The sequence below is a fragment of the Tamandua tetradactyla genome, chromosome 7 (assembly GCF_023851605.1).
Source record: "Tamandua tetradactyla isolate mTamTet1 chromosome 7, mTamTet1.pri, whole genome shotgun sequence".
Classification (NCBI taxonomy): Eukaryota; Metazoa; Chordata; class Mammalia; order Pilosa; family Myrmecophagidae; genus Tamandua; species Tamandua tetradactyla.
In genome coordinates this window covers 30570908-30591344 of record NC_135333.1, presented here as the reverse complement: position 1 = coordinate 30591344, position 20437 = coordinate 30570908, and the positions used below count along the sequence as shown (strand labels likewise).

Sequence of the window (20437 nt, the reverse complement as noted above, 5' to 3'; positions counted from 1 at the left end):
ATCTCAACTGAAATAACCCGACCGAAAACTCCCACCTACAGTCGGTCTGCACCCACGGGAATGATTAATGTAAATGATCCTTTCTGGGGTACATACAGCCTCCAAACTACTACAGTCAGAATTTTAAAAAATAGTGCTTCCTTTCTCATCTCTCTCCCCTCTTTCTGGGATTCCAGTTACACATAATGTTAAACTTTTATACCATGCCCCTTATGTCTCCCTTTTTTTCTTTGTGCTTTAAATTGCGATGTATTCTGCCAGTTTAGTTCATTAACTCTATTTTCTGCTGTGTCAGTTCTACTCTTAGACCAAATTATGGAATTCTAAACTTCAATTATTGTATTTTCCAGTTCTAGAATGTTCAATCAATTCTCTTTTATATGGATTTCATCTTTTCCCCTATTTTCTTGAATCTATCAATCTGATTTTTAAAAGCCCCTGTTCGATAAATCTTGTATCTGTATCACTTATGGCTTCGAATTCTGTGTCTGTTTTTCCCTCTTTTGGTTTTGGTTATTTGATTCTGTTTTTTGGCATGCCTGATCATTTTTGATTATATAAGGAAATTATGTATAAGAATTGTAGAGGTGTCACCTTGCATCAGAAGATAAGCTGCCTTTCAGGCTTTGTTGGGCTGGCCTGCAGGAATTGGCCCTTCCTCCTAGGGGTGACCTGGAATATAAGTGACTGCGGTTCTGAAGGCTCAGCTCAAAGCCCAGGTTCTCCTGGGATCCCTCCGCCTAGTGGGCCTTGAACTCCAAATCTCTTTCTCCAGCACTGAAACACTACAAAATCTCTACTTATGTCTCTGTCTTCCTGCTGCTGCTTTCCCACTTGGTTTCTTGACATCTTGCCCTGCACATGCATAGCTCAGGGGAGAAATTGCATGTAGAATTCTGAACTCTTTTCTCTATGATCCTCCTCTCCAGCTTTTTGGTCCTATAAATTTCAGGCTACCATGGAAGCTCTGAATGCCAACCTGTTTCTGCTCAGCCTAGTAAGACTGCCAGAAGAATGAAGCTGCAGCTTTACACTTGGCCTTTATCTCCTGCAGCACAGATCCCAAAATGCCCTGAGGGACATAGCAAATCTGTGGAATTTCCCTTGGAGTGCTTGCCTTTAGCCCTGTATCCTCTGCCTCCTTTGGTTCATCTTCAAACAATTATTTGGATTTAATCCTGCCTTTATCATTGTTTTCAGCTGGAAGATGAGTTCTCATACAATCTACCCACAAGTTTTGATATGTAATATTTGCATTATCATTGAATTAAGGTGCATCTTAAATTTCACTGTGATATATTTTTTGAATCCCAGGTTAATTATATATACATATTTTGCTTAATTTTCAAACATATGGGATTATTCTAATTATCTTTTTGTTACAGAGAATGTATTCTAAATGTTTTCAGATCTTTGGAATTTGTTCAAATTTACTTTATGGCCTAGTATAGGTTCACTATTTATGAATTTTTCACATGTGCTTGAAAAGAATGTGTTTTCTGTTATCAGTGGGAACAGTGCTTTATATATGTCTGTAAGGTCAAATTTGCTAATTTTTCTATATCCATTAAGAAACTTTTTGTCTCCCTGATCTATAAGTAACTAATAGACGATACAAAATATCTCACTAAGATTGTAGATTTGTCTATTTTTCTTAGTTCTTTCAGTTTTGACTTTCTTTATTTTAGAGTTTTATTATTAGCTACATATCAATTATAATTCTTGTGTTCTTCTAGTAATTTGAGACTGTTATTACAAAGTGTTTCTAGTAATGTTTTTTACCTTAAATTCTGCTTTGTTTTCTAGAATTAATATAGATTTGCCAGCTTTTTTTTGGTTAGTATTTGTGTAATAATTTTATATCGTCTTATACTGTTAATGTTGTAAAGAGTATATGGCTGTCTTCTTTCTTTTATTCCTTATGTTTTATTTGAAATATTTAGTCTGTTTATACTTAATGTAATTTTATTGTGTTTAGGTTTAAATCTACCATCTTATTATTTGCTCTCTTTTTTGTTCTGCCTACCTTATTTTTTTTTCTTTCCTCTCTTCTTTTAAATTGATGTTTTTCAGTGTGTTTTGTTTTATCATAGTTTCATTGAGGTGCAATTTATGAAAAATAAAATTTTCAAATTTTAAGAGTACCATTTGTTGGTACTCTTAAAATGATATATTGGTATACACTAATATATCCGCCACATATAAAACATTTCTATTATGTTTCCCCCCAAATTTCCCTTATAATCCTTTGCAATAAATGTTCTCTGCCTTACCCCCACCTCCTGGCAAACATTTATCTGCTCTTCCTATCACCATAGTTTTACCTTTTAAAAGAATCTTGTATAAATGGAATCTTATAGCAAATAGTCTTTGGAATCTAGCTTTTTTTCTCTTAGCATAATTTTTTGAAACTATTTTTATTAATAAAACATACAAACACAAACATTCTTAACATACAAACTTTCCATACATGGTATAAAATCAGTGGCTCACAATATCATCATGTAGTTGTGTATTCATTGCCATGATCATTTTTTTGAACATATGCATCTCTCCAGAAAAAGAAATAGAAAATAAAAAAGAAAAAACTCATACATACTATACTCCTCACCCCTCCTGCTCATTGACCCCTAGTATTTCCATCTACCCAATTTATTTTAACCTTTGTTCCACCTATTATTTATTTTTTTATTCATATTTTTTACTTGTCTGTCCATACCCTAGTTAAAAAGAGCATCAGATAATAAAGTTTTCACAATCACAGTCACATTGTAAAAGCTATATCATTATACAGTCATCTTCAAGAAACATGGCTACTGGAATACAGCTCTACATTTTCAGGCACTTCCCTCCAGCCTCTCCGTTACACTTTAACTAAAAAGGTGATATCTATATAATGTGTAAGAATAACCTCCAGGATAACCTCTCGACTCTGTTTGAAATCTCTCAGCCATTGACACTTTATTTCATCTCATTTCTCTCTTCCCCCTTTTGGTCGAGAAGGTTTTCTCAATCCATTGATGCTGAGTCCCAGCTCATTCTAGAATTTCTGTCCCATGTTGCCAAGAAGGTCCACACCCCTGGGAGTCATGTCCCACGTAGACAGGGGGAGGGCAGTGAGTTTGCTTGTCGTATTGGCTGAGAGAGAGACTGCCAATACTTTTTAATTATCTGCTCAGCATACTCTGGGATGTATCCAGGCAGTACATTAAGCTATGCAGAATTATGAGTTCTCATTCCCATTCTGGGCTCCATGTGTTTATATTGTTGAAATGATCTATCCAGATAGGCTGAGTTAGATTATGTGCTATAGAAAATTTAGGTTTTGGATGAAATAAACCTCTCTTCCTTTGGTCTCATTCAGTAGGTTAAGTACCTCCATTTAGTAGGTTAAGTTAACATTCAGTATGTTAAGGTTAACAGGCAATGTCCTCCTTACCCCTGTATTCTGATTTACCTTGGTCCCAACCAAGTCTCCTTCATTCTTATCTCCAATTGAAGCCAGGTCTCTTTTTCAGTTTCCTCAACAGTTGTTATATGTGGCAGTGCTGACTTTCAGAGCTGCAGAACTCCAGCTCTGAGTCTTAGGTGTCACACAGGTACCCAAAGCTCCAGGGAAGTACCAGGTTATACAAATATAGCACTGCCTCTCAAAATCTAGAAATAACAATTACAGCTCCAGAATAAATGTGATTGTTATAAGTTATAGCGATCTATAACTAGCAATCTAGCAAGAGTATAAGCTGTCTAGGCCCCAATTTTCTTATTATATTTAATTATTTTCTAAAAGAGACCGTACAATATTTGCTGTTTTGTTTCTGACTTATTTTGCATCACATACTGCCCCCCTGGTTCATTCACCTTGTTGCATGCCTCATAACTTCGTTCCTTTCTGTAGTTACACAATATGTGGTCATATGTGTATCATAAATAAACAGCATCAGTGCATCCTTCAGCCCCTTCCATCCTTTGGGCATCATGTATAATGTCCAGTGTCAACAGTCCATGTCTCACATTATCCTCACTTAGTTGTACAATCCTCAACACTCAATTATAGACAATTCTCATGGCTCCCAAGAGAAAAATAATTGATAAACACACCCTCACCAAATAGAAAATCCAAATCTCCCCTTAATTCTTGTCTCTCCCCCCATCCCCAATTATTTACCCCTGGTATTGCTGTGGTACTGTTGATGTCTTCCTATTGAACACAGGCCAAAGCATGCAACAGTATTTTCCTCCTATATCCAGTATTACCTCTTCTTTGTACAAGAGTCATACCTTGGAAGTAGTTCATGTAAAAACTTATTTGTATTTTTAGTGTTAATTGGTGGGATACATGTCTCTGTATAATCCCTTTCAATCAGGTTCACCTTCAATATGGCAGTATTACTTATAGACCCACTAATGAGCTTCCTTCACTTCCATCCATTCCCTTACATTTAAGTTCAGCCTCCTTAGCTAACGGTTCACCCATCTCTAGCTTCCATGCATCTCTAGGTCCCCTATATTCTATATTATAAGCCTCTGAGTTTACCTTTACCAAGATCCTAAAAGCAAAATTGTACAGTTTCTATCTTTTTGGTGTCTAGCTCATTTCACTTAGCATCATGTCCTTAAGGTTCATCCATGTTGTAATATACTTTAGGATCTCATTTTGTCTTACTGCTGCATAATGTTCCATCATTATGTATATACCACATTTTGTTTAGCCACTTTTCTGTTGATGGGCACTTGGGTTGGTTCCATCTTTTGGAAATTGTGAATAAAGCTCCTAGGAACATCAGTATGCAAATGCCTGTTTGTGTCACTGACTTCAGCTTTTCTGGGTATATATGGAGTATTGAGATTGCCAGGCCATAGGGCAACTCAACCCGGAAAATTTAGTTTTCTAAGGAATCGCCAAACTGTCTTCCACAGTGGCTGTACCATTTTACATCCCCACCAGTGGTGCATGAGTGTTTCAATGTCTCCACATCCTCCCCAATGTTTGTAGTTTCCTATTTGTTTTAATTAGCAGCCATTCTTACAGGTGTGAGATATATCGCGTTGTAGTCTTGATCTGCATTTCCCTTATAGCTAAGGAAAATGAGCATCTCTTCATGTGCTTTTTAGCCATCTGTATTTGCTCTTTGGAAAAATGTCTGTTTATATCCTTAGCCCATTTTATAATTGGGTTGCTTGTTATTTTGTTGTTGAGTTGTATGATTTCTTTATGTATACAGGATATCAAACCTTTATCTGATGTGTGATTTTCAAATATTTTCTCCCATTAAGTTGGCTGCCTCGTCACTGTTTTTTGACAGAGTCTTTTGAGGTGCAGAAGCATTTGATTGAGGAGTTCCCATTTGTCTATTTTTTCTTTCATTGCTTGTGCTTTGGGTGTAAAGTTTAGGAAGCTACCTCCTATTACTAGATCTTGAAGATGTTTCCCTCTATTTTCTTCTAGTACTTCTATGGTACTGGCTCTTATATTTAGGTCTTTGATTCACTTTGAATTAGTTTTTGTATAGGGTGTGAGGTAAGGGTCCTGTTTCATTCTTTTGGTTATTGATATCTGGTTCTCCCATGCCCATTTATTGAAAAGACTATTTTACCCCAGTTCTATAGATTTGGAAGTCTCATCGAAAATCATTTGACCATATGTTTCAACACTCTTGATTTGATTCCACTGATCAATACTTCTGTCTTTGTGCCAGTACCATGTGGTTTTGATCACTGTGGCTTTATAATAAGCTTTAAAATTAGGAAGTGTTAATCCTCCCATTTTGTTCTTTTTTAAGGATATTTTTGAGCTATTCAAGGTCTCTTTCCCTTCCAAATGAATTTGATAACTAGCTTTTCCAAGTCTTCTAAGTAGGTTGTTGGGATTTTGATTGGTATTGCATTAAATCTGTAGATCAATTTGGGTAGAATTGACATCTTAACTACATTTAGCCTTCCTATCCATGAGCTTTGGGAATGTCTTTCCACCTATTTAGATTTTCTTTGATTTCTTTTAGCAGTATTATGTAGTTTTCTGTGTACAGATCCTTTACATTCCTGGTTAAGTTTATTCCTAGATACTTGACTATTTTAGTTGCTATTTTGCATGCTTTTTGTTTTGTTTTGTTTTGTTTTGTTTTTTGCATGGGCAGGCACCAGGAATCAAACCTGGGTCTCTGGCATGGCAGGCAAGAATTCTGCCATGGAGCCACCATCACACCACCTTTTAGTTGCTATTTGGAATAGAATTTTTTCCTTAATTGTCTCCTGAGTTAGGTCATTGCTTGTGTATAAAAACATTACTGATTTTTGCACACTAATCTTATATCCCACCACTTGCTGAATTTATTAGCTCAAGAAGCTTTGCTGTAGATTTCTCAGGATTTTCCAAGGATGATATCCTGACGTCTGCATATAATGAGTTTTACTTCTTCCTTTCTGATTTGGATGCCTTTTATTTCTTTTTCCTATCTGATTGCTCTAGATGGAACTTCTAGTACAATGTTGAATAATAATGTTACGGAGGGCATCCTTGTCTCATTCCCAGTCTTGGGGAAAGGCTTTCAGTTTCTCACTGTTGAGTACGATGCTGGCTGTGGGTTTTTCATATATCCCTTTTATGATATCGAGGAAGTTTCCTTCAATTTCTACTGTTTGAAGTGCTTTTATCAGGAAAGGATGCCGAATTTTGTCAAATCCTTTTTCAGAATCAGTTGAGATGATCATATAATTTTTCCCTTTCGATTTGTTGATGTGCTGTATTACATTGATTGATTTTCTTGTGTTGAACCATCCTTGCATTCCTGGCATAAACCCCACATGGATGTGGTGTATAATTCTTGTAATGTGTCATTGGATTTGATTTGCTAGTACTTTGTTGAAATTTTTTTTGCGTCTATATTCATTAGGGAGATTGACCTGCACTTTTTCTTTCTTATAGCACCTTTACCTGGTTTGGATATTAGAATCATGTTAGTGCATAAAATGAGTTAGGTAGTGTTCTTTTTCCCTCAATTTTTTTGGAAGAGTTTGAGCAAGATTGGTGTTGGTTCTTTTTAGAATGTTTTATATAATTTCCTTGTGAAGCCATCTGGCACAGAGCTTTTCTTTGTTGGAAGATCTTTTATTTTTAAATTTATTTTTATTTAAAAATATTTTTATTGTAAAAACTTAACAAACATAGAAACATTCTTGACATGCAAACATTCCATATGTGGTGTACAATCAGTGGCTCACAATATCATTACATAGTTGTATGTATGTTCATCACCATGATCATTTTTTTGAAAATTTGCATCACTCCAGCAAAAAAAGAGAAAAAACTCGTATATATCTTACCCCTTACCCCTTCATCTCATTGACCACTAGTATTTCAATCTACCCAATTTATTTTAACCTTTGTTCTCCCATTATTTGTTTATTTTTTATTCATATTTTTTTACTCATCTGTGCATACCCTAGATAAGAGGAGCATCAGACACAAGGTTTTCAGTCACATAGTCACATTGTAAAAGCTATATTGTTATACAATCATCTTCAAGGAACATGGCTACTGGAACACAGCTCTATAGTTTCAGGAACTTCTGTGGGAAGATTTTTAGTGAATTGTCCCTTTAGTTACTATGTTGTGTCCTTCCTTATCTTATGATACTTTACATTTAAAGTCTATTTTGCTGATATTATTATAGCTACTCCTGCTTTCTTTTGGTTACAATTTTGGTGCAACATCTTTTTTTCCATCCTTTCACTTTTAATCTATTTGTATCCTTGAGTTTAAGATGAGTCTCTTGTAAACAGCGTATAGCTGGATCATATTTCTTAATCATTCTGCCAATCTGTATCTTTTAATTCATGAGTTTAGTCCATGAACATTCAAAGTTATTATTGTAAAGGCATTTCTTGAATCTACCATTTTATACTTTGGATTTTATTTGACAGATCTTTATATTGTTTTCCCTCTTTTACTCTTTATCATTTAAGTTACCCTTTCTGGTGTTCTTCAATTCTGTGCCTTCCTCCAACCTTCTTCTCCTGTCTTTTTTTTTTTTAGCCACAAAAACTCCTTTTAGTATTTCTTGTAGGGCTGGTCTCTTCTTGACAAATTCTCTCAGCCTTTGTCTGTCTGTGATAATTTCAATCTCTCCCTTACTCTTTGAAGGACAATTTGGCTGGATACAGAATTATTGGCTGGAAATCTTTCTCTTGCAGGATCTTAAATATATCATACCACTGCCTTCTTGCCTCCATGGTGCCTGTTGAGTGCTCTGAAATCAGTCTTACATGGTTTCCCTTGTATGTGGTGAGTCGCTTTTCTCTTACTGCTTTCAGGGCTTTCTGCTTCTCTTCAGCATTTGACAGACTGACTGGTATGTGTCTTTCATAAGGCCTATTTGATTTATTCTATTTGGTGTTTATTGGGATTCTTTGATTTTCATACTTATTTCTTTTATAAGGATTGGGAAATTTCCCCCCATTATGTCCTCAACTTATCTTCCTAGCCCTTTACTCTTCACTTCTTCTGGAACACCAGTCATTCTTATATTTGTGCACTTCATGTTGTCCATCCTTTTCCTGAGATTCAATTCAAATTTTTTCACCTTTTTTTTTTTTTTTTTTGCCATTTTTTCTTTTGTGCATTTGAATTCGGTTGTTCTGTCTTGTCCTCTAATTCACTTATTCTTTCTTCTGCCTCTTCAAATCTACTGTTGTGTGTCTCTGGTATGTTTTTTATTTTGTCTACAGTATTTTTCATCTCCATGATATCTGCTATTTTTCTTTTTTTTTTTAATTTTTACAATTTTTTGTTGTGAAAAATAACATATATACAAAAAAACAATAAATTTCAAAGCATGCCACAGCAAATAGTTGTTGAACAGATTTCAGAGTTTGGTATGGGTTACAGTTACACAATTTTAGGTTTTTCCTTCTACTTGCTCCAAGACGCTGGTGACTAAAAGAAATATAGATACAGTGATTCCGCTGTCATACTCATTTGTTAAATCCTATCCTCTCTCTTATAACTCCACCTTCTCCTTTGATCTTTTTCCCAGTCTTTAGGGGTAATTGGACTATGCACATTCTAACTTTTTCATATTGGAAGGGGCTGTTGATAATATGGGAGAGGGGGATGGAACTAGTTGATGTTCTGGAGAGGCTGGCTCCTCTGCATTTCAGCACTTATCTGGCCCAGGAACCTATCTGGAGATTGTAGCTTTCTGGAAAGTAATCATAATGCATGGAATCTTTGTAGAATCTCAGATACAACTCTAGGTGTTCTTTAGGATTGGCAGGAATGGTTTTGGTTGGGGTTTGGCACACCACAATAATTAGAATATCTGAAGCTTGGGTAAGAGTAGTCTCTTGACTGTATTTGAACTTTCTCAGCCATTGATACTTATTTGTTATAATATTTCCCCCTTTTGGTCAGGAAGTCTGTTCTAGTTTGCTAGCTGCCGGAATTCAACACACCAGAGACGGATTGGCTTTTAATAAAAGGGGATTTATTTTGTTAGTTCTTCAGAGGAAAGACAGCTAACTTTCCACTGAGGTTCTTTCTTACGTGGAAGGCACAGGATGGTTTCTGCTGGTCTTCTCTCCAGGCCCCTGGGTTCCAACAACTTTCCCCGGGGTGGCTGGCTTCTTTCTGCATCTCCAAAGGCCTGGGCTGAGCTGTGAGTGCTGAGATGAGATATGCTGAGCTGCTTAGGCTGTGCTACGTTACAGTCTCTCATTTAAGCACCAGCCAATTAAGTCAACCGTCACTCATTGCAGCAGACACACCTCCTAACCGACTGCAGATATAATCAGCAACAGATGAGGTTCACCTACCATTGGCTCATGTCCTCAGCACCAAGGAGACTTTCACCCCTGGATGTTATGTCCCATGTAAGGGGATGGGAAATGATTTCACTTGCAGAGTTGGGCTTAGAGTGAGGCCACATCTGAGCAACAAAAGAGGCCCTCCAGACGTAACTCTTAAGCATACCTATAGTTAGGCTAAGCTTCTCGCCACCTACATAAGCTTCACAAGAGTAAGCCTCAAGATCAAGGGCTTTGCCTATTGATTTGGGTGTCCCTAATGTTTGACTCAGTATCAGGGATTCCCTAATAATAAAGTTTAACAGTTCCATATTTTTCCTCCCATCCCTCAAGGGATTTTGTCAATACTTTGGATTATCTTCTTAATATATTCTAGGATGTATCCAGGCATTACATTAAGATGGATTAAAGGTTCTCAATCTTATTCTGGGCTCCCTGTGTTTGCAATTGTTCAAGTGAGCTATCCAGACCTGGACTCTCAATTTTATTCCATTGGTCTGTATGTCTATCCTTATGCCGGTAGCACACTGTTTTAACATGGTACCTTTGTAGTAAATTTTGAAATCAAGAAGTGTAAGTCCTTCAATTTTGTGCTTCTTTTTCAAGATTGTTTTGGCTATATGGGGTTCTTTGAAATTTCTTATGCTTTTGAGGATCAGCTTTTCCATTTCTACCAAAAAGGCTGCTGCCATTTTCATAGGTATTGCATTGAATTTGTAGATTGCTTGTGGCAGAATTGAAATTTTAACAATTTTAATTGTTCCAATCCATGAACAAAGGATGTCTTTTATTTACTTAGGTCTTCTTTAATTTCTTTCAGAAGTGTTTTGTAGTTTTTATTTATTCCTTGGTGTTTTATTCTTTTAGATGCTATTATAAATGGAATTCTTGATTCCTTTTAGCTTACTCATTACTGATGTATAGAAACCCAACTGACTTCTGTGTGCTTATCTTATATGCTGCAACTTTGCTGAATTTGTTTATTAGTTCTAGTAACTTTCTTGTGGATTCTTTGGGGTTTTCTGCATATAGGATCATGTCATCTGCAAATAGGGGTTATATGACTTCTTCCTTTCCAGTTTGGATACCTTTTATTTCTTTCTCTTGCTTGATTGCTCTGGCTAGAAATTCTAATACAGTGGTGAATAACATTGATGATACCAGTGTGCATCCTTGTCTTGTTCCTGATCTTAGGGAGAAAGCTTTCAGTCTCTCACCAGCAAGTATGATATTTGCTGTGGATTTCTCATAAATGCCTTTTATCTTGTTGAGAAAATTCCCCTCTAGAAAGTTCCTAGTTTTCAGAGTGTCTTTGTCATGAAAGTATGTCGGATTTTGTCATGTGCCTTTTCTGCATCAATTGAGTTCATCATGTATTTTTTGTCCTTCATTCTATTAATATGATGTATTACTGATTGATTTTCTTATGTTGAATCATCTTTGCATTCTTGGAATTAGTCCCACTTGGTCATGGAGTATAATCCTTTTAATATGTTGTTGAGTTCAGTTTGCCAGAATTTTGGTGACGATTTTTGCGTCTATATTCGTAAGGGGTAACGTATGGTCTATGTGGAAAATGTTCCATGTGTACATGAAAAAAATGTGTGTTATACTGTTTTTTTGGTGGAATGTTCTATATATGAACATTAGGTCTAATTGTTTAATATTGTTGTACAGGTACTCTATTTCCTTATTAATCTACTCTTTATATGTTCTATCAGTTATTGAAAGTGGTGTATTGAAGCCTCCAACTATTATTGTAGAACTATCTATTTCTCCCTTCCATTCTATCAGTTTTTGCTTTATATATTTGGAGGCTCTGTTATAAAGTACATACATTTTTATAATTATTCTATCTTTGTACTGGATTGAAACTTTTATCAATATATAATGTTATTTTTTGTGTCTTGTAATCTTTTGTTACTTAAAGTCTATTTGATAGTAATATAGCCATTCCAGCTCTCTTTACTTCTTTTTTTTTTTTTGCATGAGCAGGCACTGGGAATCGAACCCAGGTCTCTGGCATGGCAGGGGAGAACTCTGCCAGCTGAGCCACCATGGCCCACCCCCGTCTCTCTTTTGATTAGTGTTTGCATAGAATATCTTTTTCTAGCTTTTTCCTTTCAACCTTTTCAAACTGTGTCTTTGTACCTAAAGTGAGTCTCTTGTACACAGCATATAGATGGATCATGTATTTTTATCCAGTCTACCAGTCTCTGCCTTTTAATAAGGGAGTTTAATCCATTGGTATTTAAGGAAAGATTTACTTCTGCCATTTAGCATTAGTTCTCTGTATATCTTGTATGCATTTTGTTCTTTAATGACTCCATTACTGCCTTTTTTTGGTCTTAGTTGTTTTTTTGTAGTGTACTATTTTGTTTACTTTTTCTTCTCTTTTCTCTATATATTTTTAGCTATTTTCTTAGAGGTTGTCTTTGTAATGACATTTAACATTTTAAACTAATAACAATCCAGTTTGACTAGTGCCGATCTGGCCTCAGTAGTATACAAACTCCTGTATGTCTCTGTCTTCTCCCCTTCATATTGTTATTTTCTCAGGTTACATTTTATATGTTGTATTATTACTGTTAAGTCATATAGGAGTATAAAGTATGTATATTCACGTCTTGCATCAGATTGTGGAAGTTTTTGGCCATTATTTCTTTAATTACTTGTTCTGCCCCTTTCTCTCTCTCTCTCTCTTCTTCTGAGACTCCAATGATGAGTCTATAGGTACACTTGATGGTGTTTCAAAAGTCTCTCAGGCTCTGTTCATTTATCATTTTATTTTTCCTCTTCACCTTGTGCTGGATAAATGGTCTTGTCTTCAAATTTGCTGATCCTTTCTTCTGCCTTTAAAATCTGCTCTTGAATTCATGTAATTAGTTTTTCATTTCAATTATTGTATGTTACAGCTCCAAAGTGTCTGTTTCCTTTTTATAATTTCTACCACTATTTTTTAAATGACAGTGTTTTCCTAATTTCTCTTAGTTCTTCATTTATGGATTCCTTTAGCTCATTTAGTGTACAAAAGATAGTTGATTTAATGTCTTTGACTAGTATTTCTAACATAGGAGCTTCCTCAGGGATGGTTTCTGGCAAATACTTTTCTTTTTCCTGTGAGTGGGCCCTCATTTTGTTTCTTGATAGGTTTTGTTATTTTTTTGTGGAGAACCGGATATTCTGAGTATATGTTGCTGTAACTCTGGAAATCTGGTTCTCCCACTATACTGGGATTGCTAGGTTTTGTTGTTGTTGAAGGCTGGAGCTGTCAATTTGTCATGACTTTTCTAAACTATTTTTACCCCCCAAACAGAAAATGGAAAGAGATAAGAGAAAAAGAAAATACTGCCTCTTTAAGACTTCTCTGCTGCTTTTGCCTAAGTGGTGTTGGAACCATGAGCATCCTCAGAACTGGCTCCCAGCAATCCAAAGTAGCTGATCAAAAGCAGTGGTCAGCAATCAGACCACTCGCCCCTGGATTTTGGAGGAATTCGCCCTTATAGCCCACCTGGCCCCCTCAAGCTGCCCCAGGAGCCCGGGCTGCAGCCCCCACGACTACCTGCCACTCTTTTGAGGGGTGGTGGATGGTGGCTGCAGCATGGAGGGTGAAGGTCACCAGTCCTACCACAGTTTACCAGCCTCTTCCTCCAAGTCTTCTCTGAATGCTGCACAGTGTCCCACCAGACTACAGAGTTGAAAAAATAGTTGATTTAGGCAGTTCCTACCAGTTCAGTAGGTGTTTTGTAGAGAGACTGCTGAATCATTAAATTGATATCTGTTTTAGTCTCCAATATCTGGAGCTTCTTACTCTGTCATAGAATCTTCCCACACCATGTCCATTTTGACATATTTCTTTCCAGTCTTTTCTCTGCACTTGCATTTTTTAAACACAGTCTAGATCTTATTATATTACATATAATTTATATCCTACTTTTTTTTTCTTGCATGAGCAGGCACTGGGAATCGAACCCAGGTCTCCGGCATGGCAGGTGAGAACTCTGCCTGCTGAGCCACTGTGGCCTGCTATATCCTATTTTTTAACTTAACTTTACAAAATAAACATTTCCCTATTCTTTTTTTTTTTTAATCACCACAATCAACTTTTATCTTTCTTTTTTGTGAAAAATAACATGTATGCAAAAAAAAAATACAAGTCAAAGCACAGCAACACAGTTAGTTGTAAAACATATTTTCTAAAGAGAAGGATAGAAAGATCAAAGGTAATAATGGAGTTATACAGAGAAGAAAGGATTTAACAAAAGAATATGATTGCTGAATCATTAAATTGATATCTGTTTTAGTCTCCAATATCTTAGAGCAGCTAGAAGTAAAAACCTAAAATTGTGGAATTGTAACCATGTCAAATTCCCTATTCTTTTAATATCTCTTTTTAATGGATGTATAATAGTCCATCACATCACTGTATCACAGTTTATTTAAAATTCCATGGTTGGACATTTGGGTTGACTGATCCTTATTTAGTTCCTATAATATGCCAATGATTGGGGGCTTGAGGTCGGAGCTTGCAGCTATGGTAACAAAATTTGACAATGGATGTAACAGGGCTTTGATAAAATAAAACATAAAAGCAGGATGTGATAGTACCAAAAAAAAAAAAAGGAATTCTTTTCCAGTAAAAAGTAAGTCCAGACTCTGTGTAGATGGGTGTGCATGTGGCATGTGCATGACTGTACGTACGTGTGTGTGTTTGGTGGGGGAAGGAACCAGGCTGGAAGCAGATCAGTTTTATGGCCCAAAACCTATTTGTGGGGGTGCAAGGCTTCTGATTCCAGCAGTGAATTAAAGGTCCTGCCTGGTTCATTTCCATTTTCCCCTCCTCCGTCCTGACTCCGCAGACTGTTCCAGCTCGAGGCGGAGGCCGACGCCCTGGTGAACTTCCAGCAGTATTCCACCCAGCTGCCCCCCTTCTATGAGAGCTCTGCCCAGGTCCTGCATATGGAGGCCCTGCAGCATCTGACCGACCTCATCCGCAGCCACCCCAGCTGGTCGGTGGCCCACCTGGCGGTGGAGTTGGGGATCCGCGAGTGCTTCCACCACAGCCGCATCATCAGGTGGGCAGGGGACCTTCTCGCTCGGAGCAGGAGGGGGGTCCATCCAACAATGTGTGTGCGGTGGGTGGGGCCACGAAGAGTCTCAGCCTTGCCTCAGTTCCCCTCCAGAAATTCAAGGTTGCCCAAATAGTTTGACTTGAAAAGGAGTAGCATTGCACCTGGCTTAGAACATAAATATGCCAAATAAAGTCAGAAGAAGAAATTGAGTATTGCTGGAGCACCTACAAGTGCCAGGCTTATGGCTGCTGTCTGTTACCTGCAATGAAGGTGAACCCCCCCAACACCCCCATGAAGTGTATCATCTTTATTTTTTTATTATTTATATATTTATTAAAAAAATTAACAACAAACAAAACAATATCATTCCATTCTACATATATAATCAGTAATTCTTGATATCATCACATAGTTGCATATTCATCATTTCTTAGAACATTTGCATCGATTTAGAAAAAGAAATAAAAAGACAACAGAAAAATAAATAAAATGATAACAGAGAAAAAAAAGTTATACATACCATACCCCTTACCCCTCCCTTTCATTTACTACTAGCGTTTCAAACTAAATTTATTTTAACATTTGTTCCCCCTATTATTTATTTTTATTCCATATGTTCTACTCTTCTGTTGATAGAGTAGCTAAAAGCAGCATCAGACACAAGGTTTTCACATTCACAGAGTCACATTGTGAAAGCTATATCATTGTTCAATCATCATCAAGAAACATGGCTACTGGAAGACAGCTCTACATTTTCAGGCAGTTCCCTCCAGCCTCTCCACTACATCTTGAACAACAAGGTGATATCTACTTAGTGCATAAGAATAACCTCCAGGATAACCTCTGGACTCTGTTTGGAATCTCTCAGCCATTGACACTTTGTCTCATTTCACTCTTCCCCCTTAGGTCAAGAAGGTTCTCTCAATCCCTTGATGTTAATTCTCAGCTCATTCTAGGGTTTTTCTCAGTCCCTTGATGCTGAGTCCCAGCTTATTCCAGGATCTCTGTCCCATGTTGCCAGGAAGGTTCACACCCCTGGGGGTCATGTCCCACGCAGAGAGGGGGAGGGTGGTGAGACTGCTCCTCATGTTGGCTGGAGGGAGAGGCCACATCTGAGCAACAAAAGAGGCTCTCTTGGGGGTGACTGTTAGGCCTAAATTTTAAGTAGACTTGACCTATCCTTTGTGGGGTTAAGTTTCATATGAACAAACCCCAAGCCTGGGGGCTCTGCCTATAGCTTTGGTTGTCCACACTGCTTGTAAGAATATCAAGAATTCAACTTGGGAAAGTTGAATTTCTCCCCGCTCTCACCATTCCCTGAAGGGGGCTTGCAAATACTTTTCCACTCACTGATCAAATCAATCTGGGATTCATCAGGGCATCACTCTGGACAAACCAACAAAATCTCATATCCTACCTGAGATTCCAAGTACTTATGATGTTCAATCAAACTATCTACATAAGTTATATTAGGAAATGCTCTAGTCAAAATATAAATTTTGTAACAAATAAACATTTTTTTGCTTTAGTCTCACACATAAGGTGACATTTTAAAATATTAATTACCATCTATTTTCAGCACCCTGTAATAATGGCATTCCTTTATTCTTCCTCATGCAAAAACATTTTTAAAATTTGTACATTGTATGTCCCCAGCCCTCCTCCCTGTATCATTCGCACATGCAGCTTCATTCAGTGTTTTAACATAATTATATTACAGTTAGGTAGTATTGTGCTGTCCATTTCTGAGTTTTTGTATCCAGTCCTGTTGCACAGTCTGTATCCCTTCAGCTCCAATTACCCTATTTCTATCTCCTGATGGTCTCTGTTACGAACAAAATATTCTAAGTTTATTCACTAATGTCAGTTCATATCAATGAGACCATACAGTGTTTGTCCTTTAGTTTTTGGCTAGTCTCACTCAGCATAATGTTCTCAAGGTCCATCCATGTTGTTACATACTTTATAAGTTTATTCTGTCTTAAAGCTGCATAATATTCCATCGTATGTATATACCATAGTTTGTTTAGCCACTCATCTGTTGATGGACATTTTCGCTGTTTCCATCTCCTTGCAATTGTAAATAATGCTGCTATAAATATTGGTGTGCAAATGTCCGTTTGTATCTTTGCCCTTATGTCCTCTGAGTAGATACCTAGCAATGGTATTGCTGGGTCATATGGCAATTCTATATTCAGCTTTTTGAGGAACCGCCAAACTGCCTTCCACTGTGGTTGCACCATTTGACATTCCCACCAACAGTGAATAAGTATGCCTCTTTCTCCACATCCTCTCCAGCACTTGTCATTTTCTGTTTTGTTGATAATGGCCATTCTGGTGGGTGTGAGATGATATCTCCTTGTGGTTTTGATTTGCATTTCTCTAATGGCCAGGGACATTGAGCATCTCTTCATGTGCCTTTTGGCCATTTGTATTTCCTCTTCTGAGAAGTGTCTGTTCAAGTCTTTTTCCCATTTTGTAATTGGATTGTCTGTCTTTTTGTTGTTGAGTTAAACAATCTCTTTATAAATTCTGGATACTAGACCTTTATCTGATATGTCGTTTCCAAATATTGTCTCCCATTGTGTAGGCTGTCTTTTTACTTTCTCGATGAAGTTCTTTGATGCACAAAAGTGTTTAATTTTGAGGAGTTCCCATTTCTTTCTTTCTTTCTTCAGTGCTCTTGCTTTAGGTGTAAGGTCTATAAAACTGCCTCCAATTATAAGATTTATAAGATATCTCCCTACATTTTCCTCTAACTGTTTTATGGTCTTAAACCTGATGTTTAGATCTTTGATCCATTTTGAGTTAACTTTTGTATAGGGTGTGAGATACGGGTCCTCTTTCATTCTTTTGCATATGGATATCCAGTTCTCTAGGCACCATTTATTGAAGAGACTGTTCTGTCCCAGGTGAGTTGGCTTGACTGCCTTATCAAAGATCAAATGTCAAGCCGGAGAAGATGGCGGCTTAGTAAGTCGCGCGGGTCTTAGTTCCTCCTGCAGAAAAGCAACTAAAGAAACAGAAACAATACGAAACAGCTCCCGGAGTCACGACAGAGACCAAAAAGACAGCGTACCCCATTCTGGAACAGCTGAACGGGCAGGGAGAATCTGCTGCGGTGAGCTACCCGAGGGGCGCACGTTTTCCCGGCCGGGGCGGCTGGCGACTGGGGTCCCCTCCACGCACGTGGCTCCCCGGTCTGACTGGGAACGTTGGATAGCGGGGCCCTCCCGTCACGCTTGGCGTTTCGGGCCAGCTGGGCAATTAGGACCGGCACTCTCCCAAGCCGCGGCGGCCAGCGACCCCCACCTCCACGCGCGGTTTCCCGGGCGACTGCCGTGCAGACAGACGAGCGCCATGAGCGCCACCTACTGGGCAGGAAAAGAAAAACAGAGCCCAGAGATTTCACAGAAAAAGCTTTCAACCAGCTGGGTCCCACACCCAGGGAAATCTGATCAAATGCCCAGACACCAGCAGAAAATAATGGATGACGCTCAGAAAATTGAAGATATGGCCCAGTCAAAGGAACAAACCAATAGTTCAAATGAGATACAGGAGCTGAGACAACTAATGCTGAATATACGAACAGAAATGGAAAAATTCTTCAAAAACCAAATCAATAAATTGAGGGAGGACATGAAGAAGACATGGGCTGAACAAAAAGAAGAAATAGAAAATCTGAAAAAACAAATCACAGAACTTATGGGAGTGAAGGACAAAGAAGAAAAAATGGAAAAAACAATGGATACCTACAATGGTAGATCTAAAGAGACAGAAGCTACAATTAGTGAACTGGAGGATGGAACATCTGAATTCCAAAAAGAAATAGAAACTATAGGGAAAAGAATGGAAAAACTTGAGCAGGGGATCAGGGAACTGAATGACAATATGAAGCGCACAAATATACGTGTTGTGGGTGTCCCAGAAGGAGAAGAGAAGGGAAAAGGAGGAGAAAAACTAATGGAAGAAATTATCACTGAAAATTTCCCAACTCTTATGAAAGACCTAAATTTACAGATCCAAGAAGTGCAGCGCACCCCAAAGAGAATAGACCCAAATAGGCGTTCTCCAAGACACTTACTAGTTAGAATGTCAGAGGTCAAAGAGAAAGAGAGGATCTTGAAAGCAGCAAGAGAAAAACAATCTGTCACATACAAGGGAAACCCAATAAGACTATGTGTAGATTTCTCAGCAGAAACCATGGAAGCTAGAAGACAGTGGGATGATATATTTAAATTACTAAAAGAGAAAAACTGCCAACCAAGACTCCTATATCCAGCAGAATTGTCCTTCAAAAATGAAGGAGAAATTAAAACATTTATAGACAAAAAGTCACTGAGAGAATTTGTGACCAAGAGACCAGCTCTGCAAGAAATACTAAAGGGAGCACTAGAGTCAGATACGAAAAGACAGAAGAGAGAGGTATGGAGTAAAGTGTAGAAAGAAGGAAAATCAGATATGATATATATAATACAAAAGCCAAAATGGTAGAGGAAAATATTATCCAAACAGTAATAATACTAAAAGTTAATGGACTGAATTTCCCAATCAAAAGACATAGAATGGCAGAATGGATTACGACCCAGCAATACCACTGCTAGGTATCTACTCAAGGGACTTAAGGGCAAAGACACAGACGGACATTTGCACACCAGTGTTTATAGCAGCATTATCTACAATTGCAAAGAGATGGAAACAGCCAAAATGTCCATCAACAGACGAGTGGCTAAACAAACTGTGGCGTATACCTACGATGGAATATTATGCAGCTTTAAGACAGACTAAACTTATGAAGCATGTAATAACATGGATGGACCTAGAGAACATTATGCTGAGTGAGTCTAACCCAAAACTAAAGGAAAAATACTGTAAGGTCCCACTGATGTGAACCGACATTTGAGAATCAGCTTGGAATATATCATTGGTAACAGAGACCAGCAGGAGTTAGAAACAGGGTAAGATAATGGGTAATTGGAGCTGAAGGGATACAGACTGTGCAACAGGACTAGATACAAAAACTCAAAAATGGACAGCACAATAATACCTAAGTGTAATGTAACTATGTTGGAACACTGAATGAAGCTGCACCTGAAATATGGTTTTTTGTTTGTTTGTTTGTGTGTTTGTATCTTTTGTTTTTGTTTTTTTCTTTTTCCTTTTTATATATATATATATTATTAGTATTATTATTTTAATTCTCTTCTCTATATTAACATTCTGTATTTTTTTCTGCTGTTTTGCTAGTTCTTTTCCTAAATCGATGCAAATGTACTAAGAAATGATGATCATACATCTATGTGATGATACTAAGAATTACTGAGTGCATTTGTAGAATGGAATGATTTCTAAATGTTGTGTTAATTTCTTTTCTTTTTTTTGATTAATAATAAAAAAAAAAAGATAATTCAGAAAATAGGGATAAGGAAGACATTGCATGTATTTTAGAACTTCACCTACTCTTTGAAACCAAACGAAGAAAGTACGTCCAGAACCTAGGTTTTCTGTAGCATATAATCTAACTCACCCTGTCTGGATAGATCAGTTAAGCAATCCAAACA

The 20437-nt window shown here is 37.4% G+C and overlaps 1 protein-coding gene across 8 annotated transcripts in view; it reads left to right on the top strand.

The window, feature by feature from the left end:
- The window catches only part of PLA2G6 (phospholipase A2 group VI), a 107994-nt gene that overhangs the window by 20110 nt on the left and 67447 nt on the right, over nt 1-20437 (top strand). For all 8 annotated transcript variants that reach the window (XM_077168811.1, XM_077168803.1, XM_077168805.1 and 5 more), the window contains one exon: nt 14664-14879. In XM_077168811.1, the coding sequence (XP_077024926.1) occupies nt 14664-14879 (216 nt within the window). The remainder of the gene's footprint in view (nt 1-14663; nt 14880-20437) is intronic.